General features: G+C 43.8%; 2 protein-coding genes across 5 annotated transcripts in view; one reads left to right on the top strand and one right to left on the bottom strand.

Annotated features, from left to right (window-relative positions):
* Nak (Numb-associated kinase) overlaps positions 1–5,148 on the top strand; it is a 99,654-nt gene extending 94,506 nt beyond the window's left edge. For all 3 annotated transcript variants that reach the window (XM_077648056.1, XM_077648055.1, XM_077648054.1), the window contains one exon: positions 2,442–5,148. In XM_077648056.1, coding sequence (XP_077504182.1) covers positions 2,442–4,027 — 1,586 coding nt within the window. In that variant the 3' untranslated portion in view covers positions 4,028–5,148. The remainder of the gene's footprint in view (positions 1–2,441) is intronic.
* A 2,538-nt stretch (positions 5,149–7,686) lies between these two features.
* On the bottom strand, positions 7,687–19,956 carry LOC144114367 (serine/threonine-protein phosphatase 1-like). 2 transcript variants are annotated; one of them, XR_013311020.1, is made up of 3 exons: positions 19,444–19,956; positions 9,581–14,400; positions 7,687–7,991 (listed from the first exon to the last, which is right to left on the bottom strand). XR_013311020.1 is itself a non-coding variant. In XM_077648047.1 (2 exons), exons 1-2 carry the CDS (start codon positions 19,783–19,785, stop codon positions 13,897–13,899), a joined length of 846 nt encoding a protein of 281 aa, XP_077504173.1. In that variant the 5' UTR covers positions 19,786–19,956; the 3' UTR covers positions 7,687–13,896. The 2 variants fall into 2 exon arrangements, 1 of the variants encoding a protein (XP_077504173.1); XM_077648047.1 differs by having other exon boundaries at positions 7,687–14,400.
* Between the last annotated feature and the right edge of the window lie 2,812 nt (positions 19,957–22,768).

The raw sequence follows: 22,768 nt of genomic DNA, 5'->3' as shown, positions 1-22,768 counted from the left end.
TTTTTTCAAATTCTGTTTTTGGCTTCATGCTTGCCTGCTTCTTTGCCAGTTTTTGGCCTTGTCTTGTGAGTGCTATTCTGCATGGAGTGTTACAGCAACCCTGCAGCAATGGATCAATCTCTAGCAGCATTCTTTATGTGTGTAAAATTGGTGTTTTGGAGCTGGGAAGTTAATCCTGCATTTACTTCGTACACTATAGATAAGTTTTTCTTGTTTGTACACCACTGCACAAGGGTGAAAAGGCCATGTAGGACACTTGTCACGAGAGGTGGCATGTAATTTTTTGGCATCGTCACATGTGGCAAAAGAAAGTGAATTTTTAAATATTCTGGCATTGCCATGACATAGGCACTGACATTGAACCACTTCACCTTTTTAGACAGAATTGACCCATATTTAATACGTATGAGATGACTTGAAGCCTGAAGCAATGTAATTGAGTGATTTTGGAGTTTTAGTAGCTAAACGGTTGGATGGCATTATTAGCTTGATATTGACAACCTTCATGTGCTAGTGGAAACCATGTTGATATCAGACTTGGTTCATTTTTTTTTTTTTTTTGCCAAGTGGGACTTTAAGCGAGTGCCTGATTACATCAAGCATTTAAATGTTCGGAATGTTGCTAAGCCTTATTTTCTGCAGTTTAAGTGGGATATGGTCTATGAAGTGAGGCACTTCATAGACCATATCCCACTTAAACTGCAGAAAAGGTAACAGTTCAAGCATGCCTTTTTTTTTTTTGCTATTAGAAGAGAGTTGCCTTTGCGTAATTAGATGCCTTGTTTGCACCATTGATATTTACTACTATAGGTCCATTAGATTCGCCTGCACTACGTGAATTGATTCTCACGGTGCTGTACTCCGACATTCATTTCAACGGTGCAACATGGCACCCTGTGCACGACGCCATTCGTTTCAAAGAAGTGCAGACATCGTGCAGGTCTAGTTCAGGAAAAGTTCAGAAAAACTGTGCACCTCCGCAGTGGTCAGTGCCAAAATTGTACAGATCGTACAGCTGCAGCCGCCATGGAAATGGACAATAGATTGCGCGATGGTGGCTTGCACATTGTGATAAACAGCAAAGAGACTCTAGTCATTTCACTTGTCACTGAGAACTGTGCCTGACTGGGGCCAGGCTCGTATGGAGCATCACTGGGGCCCTCCCTGTTAATTATGGCTCCACCCGAGAAGGTGGCAACAGAGAATTGGGGACGATGGCCCTCACCGGCACCTCACACCTCTCGACGGACCAGTCACTGGTGTCTTTCCTCTATCTGAAAACAGCGCACTAGCCAACGGCACACTGGCTAGTGCACTCTTGTCCGTCCTGTTCTCCCTGTGTTTTTCGTGTTTTTGTGCGTAGTTTTTAGATGGATCTTAAAAAACTAGCCCAACTTTCTACTTTACTGTGTCGTTCCTTTAGACCAATAAAGTTATAACAACAGTACTTGACACTAGGTATGTTAACTAAAAAACCAAACACGTGCATGCAGCATGATGCACATTGTTGTAAAAACTGCGCAACATCTAACTCAGGGGTGCACACACCTCAGTCGTGTTCAGTGAAAGAATACACATGCTTTTTATGCCAGCTGCCGCAAGGTGCATATGCATCGAGGCTGGTTCTTCATGGCAACACTTCGATGCGAAGTGCTGTTTGAAAATTCTGCTCGTAGTTCAGGATGTTGATGACTGTTGAAGTGGGCTGCACACAGCTGGCTACAACCTGCTGGCGATGCCAAGACTAGCAGACAACCAGGGCTGCACTCGACAATTCATTTTGGAAGCAGCCAGTGCCAAGCTGCACTTGAACTGCCGGAACTGGTGCTGCACGCTCACGGCACCACCACAGAACTTTACAGAACTGGTGCAGCGAGTGCAGGCGAATCGAACGGACCTTATGTCAGAGCAGCATATGGTTCATTTTCACATTACTAGATCACTGCCAGTAATTACTATAATTTGTCACCTCTGCAGCACTCAAACGTCAAATGAGCAGCTGACAGAGCCCACTGAGGGCAGCTTATTTGGGCCTGCTTATGTCAGATTCTCGTGCCCATGTTGCTGCCCACAATTTATTGTTGAATGACTGCCATCAGGTTTCATCATGGTTTAGTCATGTGCATCTCTTGTTTCATTTCCAAAAGCATTCAAGGCTAACTGCATGCCCGAGTTTGTTGCATTGATGCTCCCCTCATTTTTGTCCAAGTTTAAAATTCGTGCATAGAACTGCTGGCACTAAATATACTTCACATGTGTGAGCCTATACTGCACATTACTGCTTCTGATCAGCACTGCTGAAGTACAGGCTCAGCTACAAGGTGAAGAGCACATGCCTCACATGTCTTTTATCTTGTTCATGTGTTCCCTAATCTGCCAAACAAGCAACTTCATTTCAGCATACTGTCAGTTGGTAAGAGCTTGCACAATTTGTATTGCAGGGTCATTAGATGAAGAGGCAGCTGGGTATGTGCCATTATATGAAGACCACGGTGACGGAATTGTCATCCGGGCTCGACATTGCAGTGGGAACTCCAGCGCTTCCCAGGAGGGCAGCCAGGGTGGGCGGTCAACCAAGGAAGCTCTGGCGTCCTTTGGAGCATTTGCGAGGATTCCCGTTGAGGATCGTTCCAAGTATGAAAAGCTTTTGGATGACGTCGATGAAGATTATGCCCGAGGGGAGTCCAGTCGAAAAAGTGGCAAGACAGCTGGAGAAGAGGACAAGGATTCTATCGGGTCTGCAAGTGACCTTCAGGCCAGGGCTGAGCTGAGTGAGGATGATGATGCTAGGGAAATTAGCGGGCTGAGGGAAAACAAGAGGCTGGAGCCCAGCAAGGAGCTTTTCAGTGTCGGCAAGCAGCCAGTAGCAACTGTTGATAGCAGTGCAAGGGCTGTATTGCCAGAGACAGGCGGTCTGCAAACACGTGGCTTCCAAGACATGTTTGTTGGGCACATGGAAGGTGATAAGCCACTTCTTGAGGATGAAGACCAGCTTTCAGAGCCAGAGACAAAGCCAACTGCAGAAGAGGAGCAGCTTATCAGCAAAGTTCAGGTGGGCCTGCTCCCTCTGCCGAAGCGAGAATCGTTTCCGACAGAAGGGGCACTGGCTAACAGAGATGGTGCTGATGTGTTCACACAAGCTCCTTTTCGCAAACCGAGACCACCAAGGAAGCTGTCTGAGCCTGCCAGGCCTCCAGCACATGCAGTGAGCACTTCCTGTGTGGCGCAGCCAGCAGCGTCTTCAATGCCACCATTCACAGTGCTGCCTGCTTCAGCTGCTGCAACACCATCTACAACACAGCAGCACAGCTACACACGTCCAGCCTTTTCAGATTACAAAACGGCAGCCCAGGATTATCGTGCAGATTATCAGCGCCTCTCTGTGCATGCTAATTCTGAGAGTGAGCTGACCAGGGGACACTCCGAGGCCGATCTGTTTGGGTCAGCTCCATTCACACACCTCAAGACAACTCCCAATAACAAGACCCTCTTCAAAGAAGGTATATCTGTAGTGCCACAGCCATCAGGCCGCCATAACTCTGTGGCATCAATGTCTGTGGGGTCCCATGCACCTGCCATTCCAACACGCACACAGAGCCATCAAGACCTCTTTGGATCCACCCCATTTGCTCTTGAAAGTGGCAGTTTGCTTGAAGCAACAGTGGAGACTGCCCTGGCCACTGTAACTCGAGCCGGCAACGTGGCCAAAACTCTTCTCGATTCTCCAGAGAGTCCAAATAGCTCTGATGAGGAAGGCAGTCTTAGGAAGTTCCGCAAGGACAAAAAACGTTACCAGCAACTGAGAACAGAAGAAGATGCAATGATGACCGAGGATCTAGTTGAAGGAGGCCGTCGAGTCGCAACGCACCTCCGTGCATCAGCAAGCCGCAAGGACAAGCGGAAAACAGAGAAGGCGAGCAATGCATTCTCAAACCTCAGCTTTGAGGACATCGGCAGCGAGGAGGATGCAGCAGCCAGCAGCTTTGTGGCAGAGGCCCATTTCAGGACTTCAGCAGTGAGCAAGTGAACTCTCTCGCTGGCCTCCTCCCACCAGCAGAGAGAAAGTGCAAGCTTATGAAGCAAGATGTGATAGTACTATTTGTACGTTGCGATAATTATGTATTATTATTGTTATTATTGTGTTGGCAACACATTGATATATTATATACATATATATATATACAAGCCCCACGTAAATATATTAGGAGGAATGTTCTTTTTTGTTTTTGCCGTAATTGACAAGAGATGAGTATAAGATCATGGTATGGAAATGCTGGCGATTGTATGTCGGCGTTTTCCTTCTCTTCTCTGATTTTAGCTTACCTTGCCTTTTTCCCCAAATAAAGGTAGCATGAATGTCAATCAAAACACCTTCATTAATGGACATTGCAGGAACAAGTGTCTTTATGAACACTGGTGCTTTTGTTGTAAACACTGACAGAGCCTGTTACAGTGTACGGTTGTTAGCCTAGTTTTTCTCGTAGATTGTGATTTCCTGCCATTGGTGCTTGCTTTGTTGCATGCCAACAGGTGTGACGTTGGACGCTTAACCTAATGGTAGGGTAGTTTCTTTCCGAGGCATCTAGGCCCCAGAATTTGGGATTTAGGCTGGGTACTGTGTTCTGAAAAACACCAAGCTACTGCCATTCTGTTTGTTACAGGGGAGCGATGTTGAGTGATCTTATTTATTTCTGCCCAGGGTGGGTGGCTGCATATGTAGCACTGATGGATTCAAAGCTGAGATTTTTAGCAGGACTGTAACAGCATGCAAGCAGTGGCTTAATCGCTTTCACGTCGGCTCATTCAGACATGTTAGCTTGGCACGGTCAAGTGCTCTCAAGTCAGTGATGGTGTCTTATGTTTCTGCCATTCTTGTCATTTGAGTGCTTTTGATGTCAGTCATCCCAAAATCACTGTTACGGGCCATATAGCTTTTTACAGTGTGCTTAGAATTGGCATTTTTCAAGTTACTTTAATCTTAAAGGCGTGTAGTTTGTGCCTCATTTTAAATTGCAAATTCATCAAACTGAATGTAATGCATTGCTTGTTTTTATAGTTAGCACTGTTTTGCCGCATACTTTTTTCTTCATCTGAATGGCAGAGATGTAGAATGTTGAATCAAAGATTATATATATATATATATATATATACTAAAAGAAAGGTCAGTCTAAGAGTCTACATATTATAGAAAAATACTTCTCTATGTTTTATAGATTAGTTGTAGGTATTTAATAAAAAAAGTGCTAACCAACAACTTTGGTGTGTTGAAAGCGTTCTTTACACAGTTCTGACATTCACATGAAGCAGTTGCAGGAACTGGACATTTGTACATAAGGTACTTGCAACGGAGAAGTTGAAGGTGCTCTAATGGTACAAATCAGTTGCCCCAAAAAAGTGAGAGCAAAATCTTGTTTCTATGCAAGAATAAGGCACTTGACGACTAGCCTCATTTGGTCCATCATTCGTGTGCACAAAACAGCAATGGGCAGATGCGATTGCTAAAGCTTCTGCACTTTGCATAGCATTTGATTTGGTACAAATTGGCAAAAACCAGGTGTACAAAGGACAGCTGAAATTTGTTGCATTGACGCTTGCCATCTTTGTTGCAGCCCAAAAACTAACAGCATTTTTTTTTGTTATGGAACTACATATGTATTAGAAGATTGCTAAGGTGATGTATGCTCTTATCAACAAAGCCCGATAAGTTCAGGCGTATTGAGGGCAGGTTGAAATGGTCAATGCTTGTTATGTGCACATTATGATTGTTACTGCAGTCTTGTTGAGGCATGTAAAGCAGATTAAGCTGTCTTGCACTCTACACTTTGTTGCGACTTCGTTGTGTACACTCTTGTACATTTTACTAAGCTTAGCTCTCATGGTGCATTGAATGGACTGGTGCACATATTTAGCACATATAGGAATCATTTTAGACAGGACATTAGTTAGAGTATAGACACTTAACTTTTGGGTGTGTGTTTTCTTTGTTGTAATGCGTAAGGCATTATTATACATGGATTACCACCTGGTATTCTCCTACGACCGCTAAATAATTTATCTCATTTCTTTCTCGTGCTGTTTCGGTTTCAACAGTCGAATGAGGACTGTGACGTCAACTTGTGCTTACAGGTCACGTGAGACATGAAAAAACTGCAATATAATTGCTGCGTCCACATTCGTTGTCATTCTGGCTCTTGAAGAAGGCTGGCTTCAGCAGTGCAGTAAATTAAAACGATGAAGCAGCGATTATATAGACTTTCTCCATGAATCACGTGACACAAAAGCACTCGGACGTCACAGCTGTCGTTCGGCTGTTGAAACTGAAACCAAAACAGCATGACAGAAAAAATTTGATTCAAAATTATTTAGCGGTCGTAGGCGAATATCACATGGTGATTCATGCGTAGTAGTGTCTTTCGCATCATTGTAGAGAAGAAAACATGCCACTAAAATTTAAGTGTCTATACTCCTGTAAAAGCAGAGCCAATGTTCATTGTGGAAACCACTCTGAATCATGTAGTTCTACTCTGCAATGTTTGCACATTGTCGAATTTAAATGTGACATATTGGTCATTCGTCGGTTTTTGAGCTCGTTATACGGAAACAGCTTAACAGTATGGAATTTGTCTTACTACTGGCCTGTTACTACTGCTGAGGGGCTCAAGGATTTCACATAGCCTCAAGTAGTCTAGTTTTTATGCCACTTGTGTGCATAGTTTCTTTTCAGGTTTAATTGTGCTTTGCAGTCAATAAAACCTTTTTTTTAGTTCTTTCCTCCAAACATGAAAACATTTAGCAATGGGGGATGCGCTGCCTTGTAATTTGTCGCATTTTGGTAATGCCAAAGTGGGCTTGCTGTTGGATGTAAAGCTAGACTGGGATCACATTGGCTATAGTATTATTTTACATGAGTTCACGCAGTCCTATTTAGATGTAACTCTTGATGTTTGTTATGACATGCAGTGGAAAGCTGTGGATGCTTAATGGTGCAGTTGCATGTTGGGCCTGGATGGGCCCTTAGCACATAAATATCCTGCTTGAGCCAGTTTACTGTGTACTATGCTGCTTCAGTTCATTGTTTACGCAGTACAGAAATAAAAACGGGCGTGGTTTGCTATGGTAAGTACCTGCAAAAATATTCTTTGAAGATTGAAAGATTGCAGAATATTGGCACCGCTCACAGAACATGGAGGATATTGTGGACATCATACCTGTGTTGAGCGAGTTCCTTTTCTTGCAATGTCTATTAAAGCCTCATAAATTTTTAAGGACTCGTTTTTGTCGTGACGACACTTGTGTGACGGTCACACACATTTAATTTTTAAATTACATTGTGAGCTGCGCTCCCAGTGGGTATATCAATGTATGCGCGGAAATTGGGCCACACAGATATTTCCACCTCAAAATTTTGTGTCCCTACCAGTTTAATTAGCTTACAAGGCCCACTGAGCCATGGTAGTGCATGCAATATACTTCGTTTGCGACCTTCAACTGCATATGTAAAACAGGCCTGTTCTGCATTATCCTCCCATCCCAATAATGCTATTCTAGGTTTGTTTCATCGTGAAATGAACGCTATCTGGATTTTATAATTTACAAATGGTAAAAGCGGCTTTTTTCTGCAAATTCTGCAGCCAAAGCACTGATCCACAATACTTGTCAGCACATGAAGACTGAGCCAAATATATTGTGCTTGGAGAATGGCTTTTAATTTCTTTCAGCCACCTATTCATCCTATCCAGCAAAGTAGCTTCACTGGCTGAATGACTGGTACATAAGCTCGGGTAGGAACAGAGCAGTGTGTCTAGAAATGGCCAAAAACTGCCGAGAACTATAATTGAAGGCTGTGGCTAAAGGTACGTCGGACGAACCCAGTCGGTTCTTATTAACAGTGCGGTGGACATCGCTGCCTAGCATACTGCCGCTCTGGCGAGTTGGCCGCCTTCTCGCTGTTGACGTGGCTGGCATGGCCACTAGGAGGTCCAGGAAGAAAACTACAAACAAGAAATTTAACACCAGGATCAGGTACATAAACATGCAAGGCGGTAGAAAAGAGCGAAGTGGTTAGAAATAGAACAGCAGTTAAAGGACGAAGTAGCTGTATACGCGTTATGCGAGAGACGCAGCTCAGGGATCTAGAAGATCCACTGTTTATTGATGGCTACGTCTTGGAAGGGAGCAACAGAGCGACAACGGAGAGAAAGCGAGGGGCAGTAGGTATGCTGATACATCAAGGAACAAATTGGCAAAGAATAAAGTCAACTTGCAAAGAACATGTCTGGGTATCTGTACAATTGCCGGTAAAAGGACATGGCTAGGAGTAGTTTATTTAAGGACAAGGGACAAATGCAGGCAAGAGACTAAGGATCTAGTTAAGTGTCTCAATGACGGTATAAAGCAGTTTGGAGAAGGCGCAGATATTCTGCTGGGTGACATGAATGGCGACATCGAGGATCTGGATGGATACAGATCCTCGATGACACATTGTTGGCACAAATATGGTGCTTCCTATTTCCATTAATACACAAAGGCGATCAACTTCACTGCGGTAGACTAGGTCATGTGGCCCCGTCTTTTTGACACAAACAGTAAGGTGTGGTGCATGTAGGATACCAACACACTAACTCTCGACATTGCAAAATGATGTGAGAGTCCCCTGGAGTGAAAATTCTGGTAATTGGGAAGAAAGCGCGTGAAGAACTAATGAAAACTGCAGCAGAAGCTTCCAGTGCAAACTCGCATCCTAGCCTGTCTGCAATCATTTGTATTTCATGCAAATCTAAATTTCTACAAGGTTTGGCTGTTCCTAGTAGTAATGTCCTCTCGTTAGTTTTCTTCCTTAGTGTGTCTAGAAATGTGGTTGCCTGTGGCAAAAAAACAATGCTAGTGCTCAGTGTTTTCAGTTTCTGAAGCAGCACATAGCGTTCTAGAATTTGTAAAGGACACCTTTCGCTCCAGCAATAAATTTTACGAGGACCCCATTTCCATCTTCGAAAATAAATTAGGAATGTGACCAAAGGGGGCCAAGTTTTGAAACGCTTTTAGGCAAATGTAGGAGCTGATGGACATTGTAAGTCATTGCACCACAGCCACAGAGAGTCTGTGAGTGCTACAAATTCTGACGATCTCAAAATGTCATTTTTAGTTATGCTGTCGTTCGGAAGAATGTAAATTCCTTCCACAAGCAAACTGAAGTGCTTCAGGTATCGCTCTGGCAAAATACCATCAAGACGTGGCAATGGAATAGTGCAAGATCCACCATTTCCATTCGCTAGCTTTCCATATCCAAAGTCTGACGCAAACTGCGAGGCAAGCGAGTAAACCAATTTGGTGGCCTAATTGACAAAAACCTGTTGTTCAAACATGCGACAGTTGATTTCGAGCCTATATGATATTCAGAACTCAAGGACTGCAACCACAGAGCACTAAATTGTTTGGCAACACCTTCTAGAACGACATGCATGTAGTCTGGACATGTTCCCCATACAAGGTCATAGCCCTCAAGCTGCGACAACAGTTTCACTTTTCACTCCATTCACAGTGCCACGAGAGTGCAGAGCTTTTCTTCCATCTTCCTTCATACCGCTTGAAGTCCTTTCCACAGCAGGTACACAGTGATCAGTGTAACTGTACCGCAGTGCACCTAAGCAGAGACAAAATGAACAGTTGGAGCATTATGGAGAACCTCAACTGCACTTATGATTCAATAATCGTTTGTGCTATACCGACAATGCACTCTGCCTTTATCTGTTCTGAACACCCAGCTGGAAATTTCAAAGCACATAGTGAACTGTGTCGTCATTCAGTGTCCTCCTCCTTTCCATGAGCTTTATAGCGCGTGCAATAAGTGATGTATAGTTAACTAAGCAGAGTTCTCTCTTTTAGCATCAAGTTGAACCCAAGTGTAATTTTTTGGAAACTGCACAGTTCTGTTGCTGCTGTTGCAAACATCATACTCTTTCCGTAAGTTATACAGCATGTTAAATAAGTGAAGATGCCATTGCAGATGATTAGATAGGAATACTTCTAAATAAACCCGCATTGAATTATTCATGTTCGCATGCTATATCCCTGACTGCAGTATAGAATTCAATGCAATGTTCAGAAATTTTTAAAGAATGGGACAGCTGTAGCCTGAAAAAAATTGAGCACAAGAACATGTTCAATAAATGGTTTTCTGAGGCAGTGACTTGACTGGAACCAAGATGGGCAAGGGCATGCACAGTAGCTGTGCAAGACTCATTTAAGTACCAGCCAAGCTGCCTTATGAGATGATTCATTTTGTATACTTCACTATGTGCCGCCACAGTAAGCATACCCCTGCACATTGATGCAGCCTTAAATGTTTCAGATAATAAGAGCAATTCACAGAAATAAGAACACAATAAATGTCATCTTGAAGGCAAAAGCAGTCGCGATGCCTTCGGGGTGTGTGGTGCACATGTGCACAGGCACTCGCAAATAGACAATCTAACACAAATATACCACCAAGAAGGAAGCCAACAGTCACCGAAACCAAACAGCATAGGGAAATGTTCCTTTTTCTAGTGATGTTAACCAATGGGATATTAAGAGTGTAATTATTTTATCGCTTAAAGATGACCGATTAGAAAGCGGAAGAAAAACCAACCACATGCAACTGGTGGGATCCCAACCCACAAACTCCAAATTTCGCTTCTGGTGCTGTACCAACTGAGCTACGGTGACAGCTGTGGAATCTTCTGCTTTCGGGGGGTATTTATTTTGCATGTAGCCTAACCTTGAGAGCGCTCACCAGCGCCACACTCATCCGTAGTGGTAAACGTAGTACATTCTGCATTACGACAAGTGTCACAGTTGTTTTTCCTCTGCTTTCTAAACAATTATCTTTAAGTGATCAAATAATTACACTATTCATCTCACATTCATTACATTAAAAGATAAAAAAAAACATTCCACCATGCTGCTCGATTTTGATGCCTGCTGGCTTCTTTCATGAGTGTCATGACGAGCCCCTCTTCCCTTCCCTTGCCTGCTAAATATACCCCAAGCATTACATGCTTTTCTTTCATACATAAATTCTACACTTAACTAAACCACTATTTTGAAGTGGCAGAATATTGCTTAAAACATCAATTCACACAATCCATTCTTTCTCTGAAAACATTAGAGAACTTGAACTACATGTTTTCAGTTTCTAGGCATTAAAGTTAGCGATAGTGCAACAAGCATATAATTCAATGTACAATAAATAAAACTAAATATGTTGCAAAAAATAATCCTGACAGACGTTTATGCCAAGTACAAACTCTGTATGGGAGGGGGAGCATATCCAGCAGCTCTCAGCTTTTCCCACCCCTCCCTTAATGATTGGATGAAAGCTAAATACAGTATTACTATTGAAATTTTGTCATTACTCTATCAGGAAATCAATAGGAGCAGCAATAACAACTTGGTATCATAAGGCCAGCAATGAAAAGAAACAATGTGCAGAACTGTGGTCATAGCATAAACTCACCACTAGAAAATGTTCCTTGTTCCAGGCATAAACTACAGCCATAATTTCCATTGCACTGCTTCATACAAAGCACCATTGCACAGGCAGGGGCATCCACACGCACACAGGCTGCTTTCACCACAAACCGTATTGTTCTGTTACCATGCTTCCACACAACAACTTCGGCTACTGAACCCGACCGTGCGTTCTTGTCCGGGGCGTCGACTGACATCTAAAGAACAGGTGTCGGCAGTGCGTGGAATCTTTCGACTGGCTACGAGATCATTTCCATCCGCCATCAAAATGGGCACCAGGGCATCCTCCTTTCTCCCTGGCTCGACACGTGACGAGGGCGTGTCCCTGTGTGCAGTGGTGCGTGATAATAAAAGATAGGCCACTCCCACCCTGGCGGAGACCTCAACCTGGGGAATCTAGGGACTGAGAACTGTACAAAACTGGACAGCGAGTGCAGTGAAGATCATGCTCCATTTAGGGATGTGCGCTCCCTTAACCATGCTCCCTTTTAAGGCTCCTTAAGCCTCCTTTTAAGATCCTCTCCTTGGAAAGAAGTTCCTTTGACCTCTATGTAAATTATGTAAATAAACCCTCCAGTAACCTTCCTCCCATCATCCAACTCCTTTAACTCGTCGGTAGTCCTGTCCTGGTGGTGGTGGCGCAGTTCGGAGCAAGCGTTGTTCTTGACCCGTGGTTCCGTCGGCAGCAACTCCGAGCCCCCATCCAACAGCCCATGTATTTTTCAAGCCTACCATCCTCGCCTACTACTTCCAAGCTCACATGGTCAACCCGCCCCTCTCACCTTCGTGACCATTAAACATGATTTAAACCTGAAAATGGATCATAAAGAACGTGCAGTTTGTCACTGTCAAAGCTGAAGGCACCGGACGAAAACTAATGGATGTCATGCAGAAGCGAAAAGCCAGAACACAGGCACTGACAGAACGTTATATTGGCATCACCACCCACGCTAACGACGTCCTCTTCCAAGGCTATTGGGAGTTTCAAATTGCTACTATGATAATGAATGTTTTTGCAATGTACAAGGGCAGGCAGGCACAGCTGATACGGAAATGCTACACGAGGATAGCAATAATGTAAGCACAAAATTGTTGGAATTGCAAAAAAATTTCAAATGCCCGATGTGGAAAGCACTTTCTCCGAGCAATGTGCAATTTCTAGGTTTGAAATGCATAGCACAAACAAACAATTTGGTGTCCCAAACAACTATGTGTGTCAACAGCTACTTATTTTTGCTGAAAAAAAAAACCAAATGACAAAAATCTTTGCTAACCACGGTAGGGGATTGGCCAGAGTTTGGTGCAAATCCAAGCAGGAGAAAAATTCATCCAGACTTATTTCAAGTGGTTAATAAAAATTGAGGAATCTGGGAAAAATTTTTGTTGAATAACCAGACTGTTACCCAAATTTATAATTGAAATCAATAGCGCTCAATTGGACAATTGGAAAAAAAAGATGACAAAAAAAAAACCAAAGGGCCATAACTACACGTGGCTATGTATATAGTGAATGCCTGCAAGTACATCAGTGCTTCTCTGTTATCTATGCTGAGCCTGGACCTGTACTTTTGTTCAGATGAGGTGGGCTACTGTATAATTTTATGTATTCTATCGATGCTGCCTTCTACACTTCGGTCTTCCAAGCACACTAGGATAACATAACCTATGCCCTTACCAATGCAGCGTACGCTTATAAAAATGTGATGCCATATACCGCTATCCAGGCCCATTCAACTGTGATGGAGAAAAAAAAATTTTGAGGCAAACAACAAAAATGTGTGGACACAGGAAAGTGAGAACCATGTGATGAGTTTCATGAATAAACAAACATGCTCACAACAGCAGCAGCAACAAGCATAGCCAGCATGCTTTTTGCTGATACTGCTCAGTGCACTGGCAAAGCAATCAAGCAGTTTTTTTTTCAAAATAAACATGTTCAGAGGACGTGCTGTTTGCTTTTCCCTTTCAGGAGCACATTTTATTCCATAAGGTAGGAAGGAAGAGAGATAACAGCCAGTGGTGTGCACAAGTGCACTTCATAGGCACCGCCTCAAATTTTTGTTCTTCCGATGAACTCTTACAGTGTACAAAAATAAAAAAGTCACAACAAATGCAACAGTCTCTTTTCCATATGTTCAAATGCAAAAATATCACAGTTGTCATCACACTCAAAGGTGTAGACTCTTTGAGACATGAATGGAGAATACCACAGACAGTAAGATATGAAAGGCACAGAGGGTGATTTGACTAGTCTTGATATGTTAAGTGTGAGTGTTGTAATGAGCAGGAGAGAGATGGTAGCACACAGTCCTTTCCTGACTGCACAATTTGTCTGCTTGTAAACATTTTCTGTCCCACTGACTGAAGGAGTACGACGGAGTGCAATTCTTACTTCTTTTTCTCCCTGGGCCTCTGGTGCGTGCATTTTGCCTTCACTGACACTAGTTCACCTGCCCGAGGCCCAGCAATGAACATGCCCGTGAGCGCATTGCCATACACACATCCTGTGTCAAGGCCTGTGCAGTGCTGCCACTTCTGAAGCTTGCGCTTGGCATCATGGCCAAAGATGACATGCTGTGGCCCATTCCACACCTGGCCCCAAGGTTCAGCACGTTCTTCATCCTTGCATGTAGCCTTGATGCCACCCTTTTCCCAGAAGTCATCAATAATGACATTTCGCATAGTCACCATATTGACTATAGATGTGCTTAGTCCCTGGTCAGGAACAAGGCCTGCATGCACAATGATGGTGTTGAGGCTTGGCAAAAGCAAGGTGTAGGGGAGCTGCTCAAGGTAGTGGGCATGTCGTGCTGACAGCCGGTTGATCCAGACGTTCTCAGCAGTCAGGGCATAAGAGTGGCTGCGGGAAGCATAATACTCCTTGAGCACCACCTGTGTTGGAGGCAAAGGGGCAAGACAATGCATGTTGTGAGAGAGTTTTTACTTTTAACTCATGCAATGCATGTTGTGAGGGTGAGGAAATTTTCCTCGCCCTCAAATTTTCTCTCTGAAAATGGAAGTACTTTGCTCAACCTGCTAAGCACTAATGGCATGTTTCTGCTACTGTACAGCAGTATTTACAATATGCAAAGAATACAATTATTAAGTAGTGCAGTGTGTTTTGCTGCACAGCAGGAGATAAGTGACTTTTTCTCAACATGCATGCCAGTGCAGTAAAATTAAATGCATTTAAAGCCTCAAGCAAACCTCCCCTTTGCAGTTTTACATAAATTTACGAGGAAAAAACAGCAGGACAATATGGTCAGTCTTAGAATGATGAAAAATTGTCAACGAATGAACAGAGTTTGTGGCCTTAGCTGAAGCTGGCTATATGTGATGGTGTGCTTGGAAAATTTTCACTCAATGATATTTCACACTGAGGCTGCGACATATCTGGGCTCCTCACACAGTTTTAAGAGCTCTCTGTGCATGCACTTCATGGCTCAATATACTGAAGGCCACATACCCCAATTAGTGCCTTTCATACACTGAGCACTACACAAATGGAATCGGAAGTAAATGAAACACTGTTCTGAAAATACTATTTGTGACATAACTAAACTGACACATGATCTTGTGAAATTTAGAAGCATGCTTTACTCATGCACAGGTATACCAGTGGTCAGAGGAGGAGGAGGAAAAGACTTTTATTGCCATCTTAATCTAGACGCCTAGAATATCGATGGCGAGCCGGACCACGGCTCTCTGCAGATTCTTGTTGGGGTCTACCGACCAAGTGACGCAGGTAGGGAGAAGGGGATTGGGATAGTGGGGGGAGGTGAGAGTGATGGGGCAAGAGAAGAGACAGTGTTCCATGTTGGCAAAGGAGGAAGGGCAGTTCGAGCAGTGGGGGTGCTGTATAAGTTTGTACAGGCATAGCCTAGCAGGGGTTAAGGGTAATTGGAACAGAATTCTGTGGTATAAGAGAATTTCTCGAATTGTGAGAAATGGATGCAGCAGGGCAAGTTAAGTTAGGTGTGATCGCATGCGTGTGTACAGAAGAGTTTCACATGAGCACAGTGTACTTCCTGGCATACTCTTGCAGAGTAAATGTATGCTGGTTCAGTGTGTACAGTGTCAATAAAAGGCCTGCAAATAACCAGTAACATGCAAGACCTGCTCTGTATTCAGTGGTTCGCTATAAGAGCCACACACATATGCAATAGAATGAATGCGTCCATCTTTTCAATTCTTCCTTTGGCACACAAATCAGGACTTGTATATTTCACTGAACCTGTACATCGTAAGGTGCATACGCTGATAGCTTTTGTTTACGTAACCTTTCTTAGGGCCTGTAAGCTGTCCATAACCATATTCTGCATTCATGCAGTACATGTGCATGTCCAGCACTCTGAGCTGCATACACGTGAAACCTCCAGCATGGTTACAAGAAGGCTGCAGGGAAACATGCAAACTCATTTTGAGGTTATCTGTTGTAGCCTATTACAGCAAGATGCAGCTGTCACTTGTGTTGGTGTGACACAATTTGACTGCAGGTCGAGCACGATGCCATAATACAGTACAAAGCCACTGTTGAACAGAAAGTGTTGGCAACCACCCTGGGCTTGTTTACCGAATGTTTCTCCAGCCACCCTTTGCATTCTAGAACTTTGTACACCTTCCAGAGAGCATTAGTTCTGCGCAGTGACTACTGTGCCAACCACAAGAATGAATAAAAGCCCAAGAGTGCCTTTAAGTGGCCAAGTTGATTCATGAAAAGGGTTTCAAAAAGCATAAAAACACAGAGACAGCAAACAAGAAACACGTACAGATTACAGCAGGCGCTAGCGTTATCTATACATTTCTTCTTCCCCGTTCCTCTGTGCTTTCATGTTTTTTTTTTCCTTTGAGTTAAACAATGATGGGGACAACACACACTCTTAGCACACAAATCAGGACCTGGCATCTTTGTATATTTTTCTGAACCTGTACCTGGTGAGGTGCATATGCGGACAGCTTTTGTTTACGTAACCTTTTGTTTACATACGTGTTGTCCCCATCATTCTTTGTCTCGGAGCCGGACGCTTGAACTATGTCAAACCAATTTGCCCATCAGTACATTCTATTCTTTGAATTAAAGCCCAGCACTTTAGCCCTACAGGAAATCAGAACCCAAACTTAGTGTTATTCCTCATCTTTTCACCATGACCCACTTCTTTGGTATTTGCACTGCAAGTGAGAACAGCCAAAGGGCGAGGACCCATAGCCGCTGAAGCCACCCTGTAGTGGCTCCTTGTGGCAAATGTTTCCCATTTTCACCAGCGGTCAATACTGAATTTTTTTTTAATCTGTTTCACACAGTGTTAACAATCATAATTTCTCAACAGCGCTTCAGGACCAAGACACACAACTTCAGTTGTAAGTTCAGAACCGTTAGTTGTATGTTCAGAACTGTTTGTGTGTCCCCTCTCATTCTCTGTCCTGGCTCTTGAAAAATCATGAAAGAATACCAACCCACACAATCAGCCATTCTTCTTCAGTGTTCACCATTTCTAAAGACAATTTTTTTCCCTCATAAATAATCCATGCTCGCATAAAGAAAACAACTAACTTGTTTTGCAATGAGAAACATATTGTTAATTTTCGACAGATACACACACAGTTGTGAACAAAGCACAATGGTGGTCGCAGATTGTGACATGGGCCAGTAACATAGCAATTCTTTTCATTCTATTCTATTTTATTCTCATTGTGCTACTTGCCAACTGCAAGATGTGGACAACAATGGGGATGTGGCTGCCCAGGAGCCACTGATGGAGGGCAAAAAATATGACAAGACAATTTGGTGTGTTTAGGCCAAATGAAAATTAGGTGCAGGAGCACGTCGGTTTTCACTTTGGTTTCGGTTTCAGTTCAAGGCTCGGTTTTCAGGGCCAAGCAGGCTTCAGACAAAGATCGGTGAAATCAGTGAGTGGGGACTTAGTTATTGATAACGCACTAAAACTGGAGGGGACATTAAAGCTCCGTCATAAGGGCATGAGGGTAATGCCCATATATTCGAAATTGGTCACTCTCAACTTTACACTCATAAGATCCCTGGGAGTCCCCACATCTTTCCTGGCGCACTGGTGCAGCAATTAAGCAATGCGCCACTGCCCTGTGATGGCAGGTGCTGCCACTGGTGGGACTTGCGAGACCCAGGTTCCTATTCCCGAGTAACCTCTTGTGACAAATCATTATTCTCCTTCCTCTTCGATTATGGACATCACACGTGCCAGAGCTGTAAATATGTTATTGTGTAAATAGAATACTTGTATATAGTACCTCTCTCCCCCTATCCTTTCTGTCTGTCCCCTCACCTCTTTCATTTCATTTCTCCAGTCTGCCTGCTATCCCTTTATTTCCTCTGCCCCAGCTCACGAGCTTCCTGTAGCAATAGCAGATGCCAGGGCTAGCAAAAATCTTTTCCTTCCTTTTTATCATTATTTTAAATAAACCACGACCACCACTACTACCACTACTACTACAAATCGTTACTTGAACTGCCACCTGCCACGGTGGGCGGCCTGCTCACAATCCAGTGCATAGGTTGTGACTATGTCCCAAGGCCATTTGGACTAGGTGGCCCGCCCGCCACCTCGGGAGGCCACTTAGGGCAGGTTTCCCATAGCCCAGTGGGCATACATCGGGACCTCACAGACAATGGCTTAGTAGTAGAGTGGAACGAACGGAATCATTAGACTACCTAGGCCAAACTTTTGATGAGTGAAGAACACAGTAAAGAGAGTAACTCTTGTCAGGCAGGGTAATCCTGCCGGATACTCTGAAGTGATGTTAAGTAAACTCCCAAAACCACCAAAAAGGTGTTGGTGGATTAAGAGTCCAAGGCCAGTAGCCGAAGTGGTTGTAGGATGCAATAATGTAGGCTGTGCCATGTGTGGCTTCCCTTCTCAAAAGAGAAAAGAGAGAAGCAAAAGAGAAGAGCACAACAAGACAGGTTGAGTCTATCAAATACGTTAGGCTGATTAGTGCTTACGGTTTGGCAAAAACTCTTGAAGAGGTGTACACTAGCGGAGGCTTCTATTCATGCCGCATCAATTTTCTTTCCAGTGTGGCACGGGCCTGCTGCTACACCATGTTAGCTAGGCTGTGACATTGTACCACACCAAGGTACAGCTAGCACAAGGTGCACTTTTGCACATTTTCTGTTGAGTTCTACACATTTTTTAGCTGACATAGTTACCAGAAAATGCATATTTGATTCTCAGCATATTGTGGCAAATGAATATGTGCTCCATGCGGTGCCCTTTAAATGGTCCTAGAAGTCCAGATGTCCTGGCTTTGCAGCTAACGCAGTGAGGGCAGTACTTTGAAAGCCAACTGTGCCACCAGGAACAGTTGTCTAGATCCAACAGGTTGCCAAGCATATTCCTTTGATGCACTGTCAGGTCAAGAATAGCACTTTTATTTCGCGGAAAGTCGCTCACTGAATTCCCCGTGGCGAAGTCCGCATGCAGGTACACTTTTTCGTCACACTATGAAGTTTGCATTCAGCTGGCATAGCACATGTGCCTTCTTTCAATTAGGCAGCTATGACTGCAAACCTAATCATCACTGATTTGTTTAACCTACACTCAATAAGCAAATACAGACGATGCCTGGATCATGGAGGAGCACAGGGTTTGGAAAACCAAAGGGTGGCTACACTACTTGGGAAAATCCATACCATTGTTGCTGTTTCCATGACACTGTGCAAGCTCCAGGCTCTTGCAAAGACCGGTGCACCTCAGTTAGCTCAGTAAACTACTTCATGTTACAATTAACGAAACAACAAAATCATTTCTACCTGGCAGCTTCAATGCACGTAAGAATTAATAATTGAGCCAGCAAGGGCGACAGGCTCCGCTCCTTCGAACAACGCACGACGGCACTGAAATGCTTCAGATGGCAGCGCAACTAAATAGTGGAGATGGGCATGCTTTGTCAATAACGCACCTCGTCGTGGTTGCCTCGGACGGCGTAGCATGTGGCACGGTTGGCGAGAAGGTAGTCAAGAACGTCTTCGCTCTTCGGTCCCTTGTTAACGAGATCGCCAACGAACAACTTTAGCGTGTCCTTCTCCCTGGCTTTTGCCACGGCCAGCAGATCCATCAGCTCCTCGAAACATCCATGCACGTCGCCGATGACGAATACTTGCTTGAAAGACTCAATATACTCGGGTGTAAGAGTCTTATGGATTTCGGGAGGCATGGCAAACCCGAAGGGGTGTTTAGGGCTAGCTGCATCATGGAAGTAGGTCCTCACCGCCGACAAAAACACAGATAACAGCGCTCCCATTTTGGAACTGATCCTCGACGAATTGCCAAGAATGTTCGTTCACTGGCCAAAGCCGCTACACAGCAACGACAGCAACGGTGCTTGAGGAAAAACGCCGTGAGCTTCGCGTACTGCCTGCGGCGGCCGGTTAATGTTCCATTCACCAACTCCAAGCAGTGTTGCCAGATAGCATTGAGTGGCATAGCCAAAATCAAGACCTATTGCACTAGAGGCCTGTACATTTGGCACTGCTCCAGCGCGCACCTTCTAGTTCATGCCTTTTGCCGCTAGGAATGGCAGCTACAGGCGGCGTGGCGCTAAAATAAACCTGTTGAACAAGATAGCGTCGGTTATTTTACTTCAAGGATGTAATAGTTTTGTCATTTGTCTACGTTTTGAGTATGTATCATTTATCCACTGCCTTAGCAAGATGCCGGAAAGTCTCGCGCATGCATGCCCGCAAACAAAATATTCACCGCTAGGATTTAAAGAAATGTTATATTCGCATCGTTCATTACTAGGTTTCAAAATAATATGACGGGACCAATGCAAAGGGAGGCAGTGAAAGGAGAAAAATCATTTGTCGCAAGCAGACAATGATGATGATCATGACCTATGGATGGATGGATGGATGGATACGGCTGAACCCTTTACATCGGGCGGTGGCTCAAGCCACCTAGCCATGTCTTGTGAAATTTTACTCCTGTCTTGCTTTTAGCCACCAATCAGATAACCTTCGCTTGGTTACTTCTAACCTCTTAAAATCCACTTTCCCTTCACTATCCCTAAGCCCCAATGCCTTGGGTAAGTCAGCCCCGCTGCCTTCCACTGTAGGGTGAAGCCCTTTACAGAAAAGTATCAAGTGTTCAGCCGTTTCCTCCTCCTCTCCGCACGCAATGCACAAAGTGTCTATCTCCTGGTACCTGACTCTATACGTCTTAGTCCGCAAAACTCCAGTCCTGGCCTCAAACAACAAAGAACTTCCCCTACAATTATCATAGATATTTTCTTTGACAATTTCCTGTTTAAAGGTCCGGTATGTTTCTAGTGCCGATTTCGTCAGCATCCCTGTTTTCCACAAAGCTCTCTCTGTTTCTTTAACCTTTTTCTTAACCGATAATTGCTGATTTGCCCCCTTACTGCTGTCCAGATATTTGCTTGTCAATTTTCTAGTTCGCTTTCTCCATTTCGTGTCAACATTCTTTATATACAGGTATCTGAAAACTTTCCTAGCCCACCGCTTTTCCTCCATCCTTCTCAATCGTTCCTCAAATGCTATCTTACTGCTAGCCTCTCTGCTCTCGAAAGACGCCCATCCCATATCACCCTGTACCCCCTGATTTGGTGTATTGCCATGTGCTCCCAAAGCTAACCTCCCTACTCCCCGTTGCCTAATTTCCAGCCTTGCTTGAACATCTGGTCTCATACACAGGACCGCATTCCCGAAGGTCAGGCTAGGGACCATCACCCCTTTCCAGATCCCTCTTACCACCTCATACCTATTGTAATTCCACAGTGCCCTATTTTTCATGACAGCTGCATTCCTACTAGCTTTATTCATTACATATTTTGCATGCTCTGTCAGATACTCAACACTGTTATTTATCCACACCCCAAGATACTTGTACTCATTCACTACTTTTAGCACGAACTCCTGTATTCTATGCTCGCCGCCCTCTTCATTAAATGTCATGACTGCAGATTTTTCCTTACTATACTTGAAGCCTAATCTATCTCCCTCTGTACTGCATATGTCTAACAACTTCTGCAGGTCTTCCTTGTTGTCAGCCATTATCACTATATCGTCCGCATATATTAGTCCCGGTAATGTCTGTTTAATCAATTCCCCTTGCTTGAAAAAAGATAGGTTGAAACCTAGTCCGCTCCCCTCTAGCTTGGCCTCCAAACCTTGCAGGTACAACATGAACAACAAAGGGGACAGAGGACATCCTTGTCTAAGCCCCCGCTGTATCTCTACAGGCCCTGATACATTTTTTTCCCATTTTATGAGCACTCTGTTACCTCTATATATATCTTTTAAAAGATTAATTACTCCATTTTCCACATCCAATGTGCCCAATATGTCCCACAAATGCTCCTGAGTAACGTTGTCATAGGCTCCCCTAATATCCAGAAATGCTAGCAATAAGGGCCTATGTTCCTTTTCCGCAATTTCTATACACTGTGTCAATGAAAATAGATTGTCCTCCAACCTCCTTTGTTTCCGGAACCCATTCTGTAGTTCCCCTAACACCCCCTCGTTCTCCACCCAAGCCTGCAGTCTATCCTTTATAATTTGCATCACCACCCTGTAAACCACAGATGTCACTGTTATGGGGCGATAGTTACTTACGTCTGCTTTGTCCCCCTTTCCCTTATATATCATGTTCATTCTACTTAATCGCCATTCATCGGGAACTTTCTCATCCACTATCATTTTGTTCACTACCTGTATTAATGTTTGCTTGGATTTTGGTCCTAACTTCTTTATCAACATAATCGGGATACCATCTGGTCCTGTTGATGTGCCACTAGGAACCTTCTTCTCTGCCCTTTCCCACTCTCCTTGCTCAAGTGAAGCTATTGCTGTAACCGGTCTATCCTCCTTCGATAAATTATGTACCACGTGCTTTGCTGAAAATTTTTCCGTCATCCTTGTTCCTATGTGTTTTATTGCTTCATCCCCTTCTAGTCGAATACCCTCATCTGTAACAATAAACCTTTGTTCTAGCCTAGTTTTATTACTCATTGCATTTAGATGTTTCCAGAATTTTTGGGCTGCTTTTCTATCCTTTTTATTTACTTTTGACATCCATTGGGCACCCTTTCTTCTAATTTTCTCATTATTCAAATAGGATGCGTCTCTTCTACACTTTATGAAGGTATCCCATTTTCTGTCTACTTCAGGTTTTGGTTCCCCCCTCTTCTTGGAATATCTGTGTTCCCTGGATGCTTCCTTGCGCTTTTCTATTGCCCTCTTGACCTCCTCATCCCACCAACTCTT

The sequence above is a fragment of the Amblyomma americanum genome, chromosome 1 (assembly GCF_052857255.1).
Source record: "Amblyomma americanum isolate KBUSLIRL-KWMA chromosome 1, ASM5285725v1, whole genome shotgun sequence".
NCBI lineage: Eukaryota > Metazoa > Arthropoda > Arachnida > Ixodida > Ixodidae > Amblyomma > Amblyomma americanum.
This window is presented reverse-complemented; position numbering and strand designations above follow the sequence as displayed.

What these genes read in the sequence shown, in the direction of transcription:
- LOC144114367 (XM_077648047.1), bottom strand. Translation starts at nt 19,785, where the DNA reads ATGGGAGCGCTGTTATCTGTGTTTTTGTCGGCGGTGAGGACCTACTTC. An exon ending in TCCGAGGCAACCACGACGAG is followed by an intron (nt 14,401 to 19,443) that starts GTGCGTTATTGA and finishes CCTCCAACACAG; the next exon opens with GTGGTGCTCAAGGAGTATTA.